At 40.3% G+C, this 9,113-nt stretch overlaps 1 protein-coding gene and 1 non-coding gene across 2 annotated transcripts; both read left to right on the top strand.

Moving 5' to 3' along the window:
• The first annotated feature begins 416 nt into the window (after positions 1-416).
• Positions 417-523, top strand: LOC141619917 (small nucleolar RNA R71). The gene has a single exon (XR_012531839.1). It is a non-coding gene; the product is annotated as a small nucleolar RNA R71 (small nucleolar RNA).
• Positions 524-4,384: 3,861 nt separating this feature from the next.
• Positions 4,385-7,455, top strand: LOC141587685 (uncharacterized). The gene is made up of 5 exons (XM_074409162.1): positions 4,385-5,551; positions 5,978-6,306; positions 6,826-6,909; positions 7,002-7,239; positions 7,300-7,455. Exons 1-5 carry the CDS (start codon positions 4,385-4,387, stop codon positions 7,453-7,455), a joined length of 1,974 nt encoding a protein of 657 aa, XP_074265263.1.
• The last annotated feature ends 1,658 nt before the right edge of the window (positions 7,456-9,113 follow it).

Here is a 9,113-nt window from a genome sequence, read left to right as displayed (position 1 = left end):
GAGCATTATCTTCATAGGCACCATTGTAATTGTTGCCACATAAGTCATATGTATGACCACTTCCTCCACAAAGTTCACAACTCGCGACTTGAGCAACTTCTTCCATGGGCGGCCCATATGAGGTCGCGGCTTGGTTCACTTGATTCTTTGAAAACTTCTCAAATTGCTTTGTGAGCAAGTCGAGCTTGGCATTTGTCTCGGAGTTGGAGGCATTTTCCTTAGGAAATTTCCCGTTCCTTCGTAGCATGTTCCCTCTAGAACCATAGTTTGCCTCCGAGTCTACCATTTTTTTGATCAATGCCGTGCCCTCTTCATCATTCAAGTGGTCAAAACCTCCCCCCACGGAGGCATTTACCATCTCCTTAGTTCTTGGTAGTAGAGTTTGGAAGAATGTTTGAGTAATGTACCATTCTGGTATTCCATGGTGGGGGCAACTTGCTATCAAATCTTGATAACGGTCCCAAGCCTCACCTAAGGACTCCCCATCCTCTTGTTGGAACGTATGGATCTCGTTGCGGAGCATCGCGGTCTTTGAGGAAGGGTAGTACTTGGCCATAAATGCTTGGGCTAAGTCATCCCAAGTAGTGAAAGTATCCGGTGGGTGAATGTTCAACCACCGGTCCGCTTTGCCCGTCAACGAAAACGGAAACAACATCATTCTCAAGGTGTCTTCGGACACCCCATTCTTCTTCATCATCGAAACTTTCCTCTTAAACTTCCGGAGATGAGCATGGGCATCCTCCTCAATATGACCTCCAAACAAGTCCTTCTCAACTAACCCGACTTGGGCGGGATGCATTTCAAAGTTGTTTGGGGCCAAGGTGCCAAAATTGATGGGATTATATGAATCATTATGGTTAGGCCGGTTGTGATCTCTAAGAGCCATTTGTGGTGGGTGGTTTGGTTCTTGATGTGGTGGTGTTTGAGGTGGACTATTGTAATTAAGGAAGTTATGAAAGGGGTTCTCTACTAAAGTCTCAATTGTGGTATTTGGTTGAATCGTAGTTGTTGTATCAAAATTTTGTGGGATGTGTGAGTTTGGTTGATCAATGTTTGCTTGGGTGGAATTATTCCTTACTCTTTCAAGAGTCCTAGTCCTCAAGGTCCTAAAAATCCTCTCGGGGTCGGAGTTGAATAGAAGAGCTTGGTGATTCCTTCTAGGCATACACTTAACGAATCGTAAGTCTCCTAGTGTTTTTACACACTAGGGAAAGGCAAAAATCACACACACTCTACAAACAACAATCAACTACTAAAGCAAACTAACAATCGAGACAAGATTAAAGCAAAGACTCTAAATAAAACTAAGCATAACCTAACGCCATCCCCGGCAACGGCGCCATTTGATAAATAGGAAATTTGTCGTCTACTTCCTATACCAAAACTATTTGTAAAACCCGAAAAAGCGTAGTATTTAGTCGGGGTCGAACTCAAGGATGGCGGGGGTTGCTACAAAGTTCGATTAGGAGTCAAGTTTAATCAAAATTAAAAGAAAGGGTTTTGGTTATAATCACTAGAGCAAAAGACAAACAAGTTGATGATAATGAATATGGTTAATTAAAAGCTAGGGCCTTCGGGGTCATCAATATGGTTTAGGGGCAAACATGAAGATCAAAAAGGGTCAATGGTGAGAGATTAACCTAAGATGAAGAACCAATGTCTTGGCTATCTTAAAGGTGGCTACTAATTTTCATTAAGTATCACACCCCTCCTAGACACACATCAAGACCCCAAAACTTTCATTCCAAGGAGAATTAAGCAATAATGGAAGAAAGGCAAAAGCTTTCACTTGAGCAAATCAACAAACACCTTGAGTGCAATGAATAGGAAAGTTAAACAATTTCACCAAAGACCAAAATATTCAAAGAATCATGCCCATAAATTCCATAAAGAATCACCCTAAACCCTAGAAGGGATCTACTCACTCATGTTAAGGGAAATTATGCTAAATAGAGAAGAAAAGCAAACAACACAAGGAGGAGACATGATGAATGTTATAGCAATATCAAAAGACAAGGAAAATGTAAACAAATGATAAACAAGTAAAAGAAAGGAGAGGAATTATACCAACAAAAGGAAAGATGAATGCTTGATTGATTAATAAGAAGGAAAACCCTTCAAAATCCCCAATACAAACTTCAACAAACAAGTGTAAACAATTGACTATTACTAGAACTAACTAATTCTTGCTAAATATTAATAATAATTATTGAAAGATTAGAACTTGATTAAGGAGGTATTACAATAAATATGGAATGTTTCTCAGATCTAGGGTTCTGTGCAAAAGGGTTTAAGGAGGGGGTATTTATAGGCTATCATTGGATTAAGGGAGGAAAGAGTGGAAAAGCCCATTTGCGTGTAAAGTGCTCCTGTGCCGGCGGGCCGGCTGCCGGCAGCGCGTTCTTTCAAAAACTGAGAAAAATGAAGGTTGCGTAATCCCCTGCCGGTGGACCGGCTGCCGGCAGAGGATTTCCTCTTCTTGAGATTTTCTTCCAATTCTTCATATCAGGTACCCTCTGCCGGTTGACCGGCTGCCGGCTACCTGTGCCGGTAGCGCGTTGCTTGAACTTTGGCCAAAAACTTCTTCAAAAATTTGACTAAGTATGGGATTGTGTTCCCTGCCGGTGGGCCGGCTGCCGGCCTGCCGGCAGAGAACATCTGCTCAGCTTGTTTCCTCTTTTTCTCCTCATAGCCATATCCCCTGCCGGTGGGCCGGCTGCCGGCCTGCCGGCAGAGGATTTCTTCTTCAAAATCCTTCATCTCCCTTTTCTTCATGTAAAGGCATTAGAATGCCTTTTCTTGCCCCAATTCCTCCATACTCGACTCGGTTCCTACAAAAGGACACACAAAATGACAAGTACGGGGATCGGGCACAAATGCAAGGAAAGGCACACGAAACCGACTCGTTAGGAGCCGGAATGCGTAAAAGAAAGAGGGAAATGAGGTGTAAATAAGTCGCATATCAGGCGTCCAACCTTATGACCTGGATGCGATTCATTCGGAGGACCAGGATTGGGTGGTTCAACATCGCCGTAAAGGTAAAGCGCAGTTGGCAGTTATAGAGGAAGAACCGGCTGAGTTACTTCGATTTACCGTTGACGATGTGAAAGATGAACTGGAGTACTGGCAAAAGTCGGTTTATTGTTTCATATTAGGTGCTAATCCTCCTGTAGAGGTGGTGAACCGTTTTATCAGGAGAATTTGGGCTCAACATCCTATTGATAAGGTGTCTTTCCTCTCTAATGGAGTTTTTCTAGTAAGATTTACTTCCAAAGCTGCTAAAGATCGTGTCTTGCAACAAGGGCACTTCTTGTTCGATAATAAACCTCTTATTGTGCGATCATGAAGTCCTGATGTTGAGTTAGTCAAAGAGGATGTTAAAGAGGTACCGGTGTGGGTTAGGATAGAACATTTACCTTTAAAATTTTGGGGTAAGTGTCTTCCTTAGATTGCTGGGTTGTTGGGAAAGTTTATTCAGTGTGATGCTGCTATTAAGGACAAGACTAGACTTGGGTTTGCTCGGGTCATGGTGGAGGTTCCTTTTGATAAAGCTATCCCTGAAAAGGTTAAGTTTTTGGATGAAGATGGACTTGTGGTCTCTGTTAAGGTTGAATTTGAATGGAAGCATGTTCTTTGTAAACATTGTCAAGGAATTGGGCATGAATCTACGAAGTGTCGGAAAGCAAAGAACCCACAAGTTCAGAAGTAGATGGGGGTCAAGGAAGGAAAACAAAACAATGGAGACCTAAATCTCGGCAAGGGAAGAAGGCTCTTGCTGCTCCTGTAGTGGTACCTGCTCCTAAGCCTGCTTCTCCTGATGTTGAAATTGTCACCCATATTGAGAAACCTAACTAGTTTTAGGTGTCTTGGTTAAGGAATGGGAAGTATCATGTTGTGAATACACCTGCCAGAAAGATTATTAGATTTAGCAGGCAGGAGTTGTTGGATAAGGGACAGAGCTCGGATAAGTTTGGTAATACTACTTTTCTTGAGTCCCTTAACACTGCAACCCCTACTGTAGGTATAGGTGTAATTGGTAGTGTGTTACCTCCTCACAGGGGTAATGCATAATTTTGGATTTTGGAATATCAGAGGATTGAACAGCCAAACTAAACAAAATATTATTAAGTGGTTTCTCCACCATCATCAGGTTGGGCTGTTTGGTCTCCTTGAGACGAAGGTGAAGCCTTTGTCTCTAAATAGTGTGAGAAATAACCATTGTTCTAATTGGTGCCTATCTACTAATATTATGTATCACAAGGGAGGTATAATTTGGGTTTTGTGGCAACCTTCTATGTTTAATGTTCATTTCTTGGATTACTGCTCTCAAGCTATTCATATGGAGGTCAAAGATTTAAGCACTTGGTATATATTCTATATTACCATGGTTTATGCCTTCAATGGTGTTGTTGAAAGGAAGGATTTATGGAATAAGCTTTGTGCTTACAATAGAAATATTAAGGAGCCTTGGGTGGTTTGTGGGGATTTTAATACTGTTTTGGCTCCCTCTGAGAGGTTAGGTGGTACTACTACTTTTGAGGAGATGGATGATTTCCAACAGTGTGTCTCTGAGTGTGGGTTAACTGATTGTGCTGCAATTGGGTCCTTGTATACTTGGAATAATAAACAAGAGCCTTCCTCAAGAGTTTTTAGTAGGCTTGATAGAATGTTGGTTAATGTTGAGTGGTTGAAAGATAATAGTGAAGCTTATGCTCATTTATATACTGAAGGTGTGTTTGATCATACACCTTGTGTGGTTCAGGGGCATTGTAATCTGGCTAAACCAAGGAGATGTTTTAAATACTATAATATGTGGAGCCAAGCCGAGAAGTTTAAAGAGTGTGTGAAGCAGGTCTGGTGTAAACAGTGGTCTGGCACACTTATGTTCAGTCTTGTCAAGAAACTAAAATCCCTCAAGTGGCCTCTGAAACATTTAAATAAGGAGAACTTTAATGATATTGTGAATAATACTGCTAGGGCTAAGATAAATCTTGATTTTAGTCAAGGAAAGCTTAGGGGTGATCCTCTTAACCCTGAGCTCATTAATCAGGAAATTGAAGCTTCTAGTAGTGTTAGATTTTTAGAGAAAGCTTGTTCTGAGTTCCTCCTGCAAAAGTCTAAAGCTACCTGGGTTGATAAAGGGGATGATAACACTAAGTATTTTCATTCCATTATTAAGGGTAGACAAATGAGAAACAAAGTGATTAGGATTGAGGATACCAATAGGCATATGTGTGATGAGCCTAGTCTTATTCAGGGTGCTTTCCTAGATTTTTATAATCAGCTTTTGGGTACCTCTGAAGATGTTATTCAGGTTAGTCAAAATGTTGCCAGGCTGGGGAAGAGGTGTACAACTGAGCATAAGGGTATTCTTTTGTCCCTTGTGACTGATGTGGAGATTAAAAAGGCCTTATTTTCCATTCCTAGCCATAAGGCTGCTGGGCCTGATGGTTATTTCAGTGCCTTTTTCAAGGATGCATGGGATATTGTGGGGGAGTCTATATGCAGTGCAATCAAGGATTTTTTCTCTACTGGTAAGCTTTTGAAACAGGTTAATCACACTCTCATCACTTTGATCCCTAAGTGTGCTATTCCTCGGAATGTGACCCAGTTTAGGCCCATCTCTTGTTGTAATATTATCTATAAGGTCATTTCTAAACTACTCTGTAACAGATTGTCTGAGGTTTTTCTTAATGTCATTAGTGATAACCAAGGGGGTTTTGTCAAAAGAAGGAGTATAGTTGAGAACATTTTAATATGTCAGGACATTTTTGATTGTATAATAGGAAGTCTGTGTCTCCTAGGTTCCTTCTCAAGGTAGACTTGAAGAGGCCTATGACTTTGTCAGTTGGGTTTTCCTGGAACAGATGCCGACTGCCTTAGACTTTTCTGCACCTTTTATTGCTTTCATAATGGAGTGTGTGTCTACTGCTAGTTACTCTTTGGTCTTGAATGGTGATATTTTGGTTTCTTTAAGGGGAAGAAAGGTCTCAGACAAGGGGATCCACTGTCTCCTTTACTTTTCACTATTGCTATGGAATACTTAAGTAGAGTTCTGGCTTATGTTACTGAAAACATGAAGTTCAAATATCACCCCATGTGTGGTAAGGTTAAATTAACCCATCTAATGTTTGCTGATGACTTATTATTGCTTAGTAAAGGGGATGTGGGGTCAATAATGGTGTTGTTAAGAGCCTTTGCTACTTTCTCTAGAGCTTCAGGATTTCATATGAGCCCATCCAAAATCAATGCTTACTTTAATGGAGTACCTGGTTGGGTTAAAGAGGATATTTTGCAAGTCTCAGGGTTTTAGGAGGGGCAACTCCCTTTCAAATATTTAGGAGTGCCTATTATTGCTGGGAGGTTATCTAAGCAACAGTGCCAAGTTCTTGTGAAGAAATTAACTGGTAAAATTTCTAGTTTTGGAAATAGACACTAGTCCTACTCAGGGAAGTTAGTACTGGTCAATGATGTGCTATCTTCATTATATTCTTATTGGATGAACATTTTTGTGATTCCTAAAAGAGTCTTGAATAGATTAAATGCCATTTGTAAAAACTTCTTATGGGATGGAAAGGTGGAGCATATGAGGGTTCCTCTGGTCAGTTGGGATAAAGTGTGCTCACCAAAAGAGGAAGGTGGCTTGGGTATAAGAAATAGTCTGGTGTGGAATAGTGCTGCAGTGGGGAATCTCGTCTGGTGGATTTACTTTAGTCCTGATAAACTTTGGGTTAAGTGGGTCAACCAGATTTGTTTAAAAGGCAAAACTTGGACTGAGTATGTTCCCAGTGGTGATATTAGCTGGGGATAGAGGAACATTTGCAGAGTTAGAGATCAGCTGATTCCAGGTTATGTTCAAGGGCAGTGGATACTGGATCCTAGGGATTATACAGTTAGAAGTGTTATACAGTTAGAAGTGGATACGAGTTGCTGAGAAATAAGCTTTAACTTGTACCTTGGCATAAGTTCATTTGATGTTCATGGTCTGTGCCTAAACACAGGTTTGTTGGATGGTTAATGTGCAGAGAAGCCTTGCAGGTTAAAGCCAAATTGTTTGCATTAGGAATTTGTTCTGATGACCCGTGTCTTCTGTGTGGTAAAGAAGCAGAAACACATATTCACATGTTCCAGGGTTGTGAATACAGTAGGTGCATTCTTGAAGGGATGGCGGTTTTGTTCAAGATTTCAATACCTAATGCAAATCTACTGCAGTGGGTGTGGAGTCAGAATTGGTCCAAGGTAAGGAAATGAGTCTTGACTTGTGCTTTTATGGCCTGCTTCTATCAAATTTGGATGCAGAGGAATAGAGTCCAAGCGGAGCACAGTCTAATGCGGCCTGCTTTGGTGATAAATCAGATCAGGCAGGTGGTGAAGCTGCGAATTTGTGCTAGCCATGCCAGGATTATAGATAGTAATGATAAGAATTGGATTGGTAGCATTGATATATATAAGTAGGGCTTTTGTTCTACAAAATTGCTTGTATCAAAACTGAGTAGGTTGTAATAGCCTTGTTTCGTGCTTAATGGAAATTCTTACATTTCACCCAAAAAAAAAAATTAATTCATTGTTCATCTTTTTTATGCTTTCAATTATGTTTGTCTTCAATGTTGTTGTTGTTGTTGTTGTTGTTGTTGTTACTAGTATGTGTATCTAAACTCCTAATCTAGGGTAAAGAAGATCTAGGATCATGTTAGAAGGGGGTAACTAATACATTAACTGTTAAATTGCTTTTGGTTGTTGTTCAGTTATGGTTTTGAATCTAATTGATTAATTACTGATCAGAGTTGATTAATTAGTATTGCAAATTAGGATTATCACCGACCGGGTTAGGACTAATATAGGCTACGATAACTGAATAGACTGACTTAATGATAGCGACCGCATGTTAAGTTTAGATCTAAAGGGCATATTAGAACCGACCGATCTTATGGCCTTAAACAACCCAATTGCTCTGTTAATTAATTAAATCTCAGTCCCGAATAACTGACCTAGTGAACCCGATCCCTAGACCTTTTAATCTTATTGAACTCGTTATTTATTTATTTTGCAATTAATTTTAGCAAACCAATCAATTCCTTCAAGAAAACCGTTACCCTTAAGACAAACTTAGTCATTAGCAAACTAGATAATTATCGCCTCCCTGTGTGTCACGGTCCGGTACTTTTGCCGGATCGTGGCGCGCATCCTTGCCCGGCTCAAGGCAAGATGCAAGCGACAAGGATCTTCGTACTAGTGAAGGATCGCCCACTAGCACGATACTCGGGTCTCGGCAACACTCGACAGGATTGCAACGAGAGCGTCAAGCACTAGTGTTTGTCAAGCACTAGGTATTCGTAATCGATCTCGGGTGTGTGAGTCGGGATCCTAGAGTCGATCCCACAAACACGGCTTGTTAGAAAAGTGAAGGCAAAGAGTCGTTTTCAACAAAGCAACAACAAGCAACACGAAGGCACAAGGTAGGAAGCAGATTTTCATTCACTAGTACTCCCTAAAGAGGAAAATTTGATAGTTACATCCTGGTAGTAGGAAACATTGAAAGTGTAGAATAGCGATATACCTATTTATGGAAAGAAAATCTATGCTAACTATGCTAAACTAGGAAAGTATTTACTAAAAATATACAAGGAAAATGAAATTACATAAGCATGAATAAATCTAAGGGTTCGAAGTGTGCGGATCATAACACTGTGGATACGATACCCTGCTGATCATTAGTTATTTGTTAGTATTGAGTTAGGATTACTTTGATATAGGTGATACGACTTTAGCCTTATCACACATGATGATATTCCGGATACCCTCATATGGGGGTTGTCCGTGGATGGAAGTTTCTCTACCAAAACAGCAACATGGTTATCGCAAGGTTTGTTCGATCAAACTCTTGACAAATGTGAATTTCACTGGATTTGGAAATTGAATATTCCTCCAAAGTTAAATTTTTTTCTTTGAAAGCCTGTGTTGACGACTTCCCAGCAAAAGGTACGCTGCTAAAAGAGTCATGTTAATGTCCCACCTCATTGTGTTTTATGCAACTATCCTATTGAAAACAAATATCATTTCTTTTACAAATGTCCCTTGAGTGAGCCTATTTTCCAAGACATGAACATTATTAG

This window comes from Silene latifolia, chromosome 1, assembly GCF_048544455.1.
Source record: "Silene latifolia isolate original U9 population chromosome 1, ASM4854445v1, whole genome shotgun sequence".
Classification (NCBI taxonomy): domain Eukaryota; kingdom Viridiplantae; phylum Streptophyta; class Magnoliopsida; order Caryophyllales; family Caryophyllaceae; genus Silene; species Silene latifolia.
The sequence above is the reverse complement of the archived record's forward strand: the minus strand, read 5'-3'. Positions and strand labels throughout refer to the sequence as shown.

Excerpts from the sequence above, each read along its gene's own strand:
- LOC141587685 (XM_074409162.1), top strand. The coding sequence starts at position 4,385 with ATGGTTTATGCCTTCAATGGTGTTGTTGAAAGGAAGGATTTATGGAAT. Across the intron at positions 6,307-6,825 it reads GATATTTTGCAAGTCTCAGG|AGTTAGAGATCAGCTGATTC; the intron begins GTTTTAGGAGGG and ends GAACATTTGCAG. Across the intron at positions 6,910-7,001 it reads ACAGTTAGAAGTGTTATACA|GTTTGTTGGATGGTTAATGT; the intron begins GTTAGAAGTGGA and ends GCCTAAACACAG.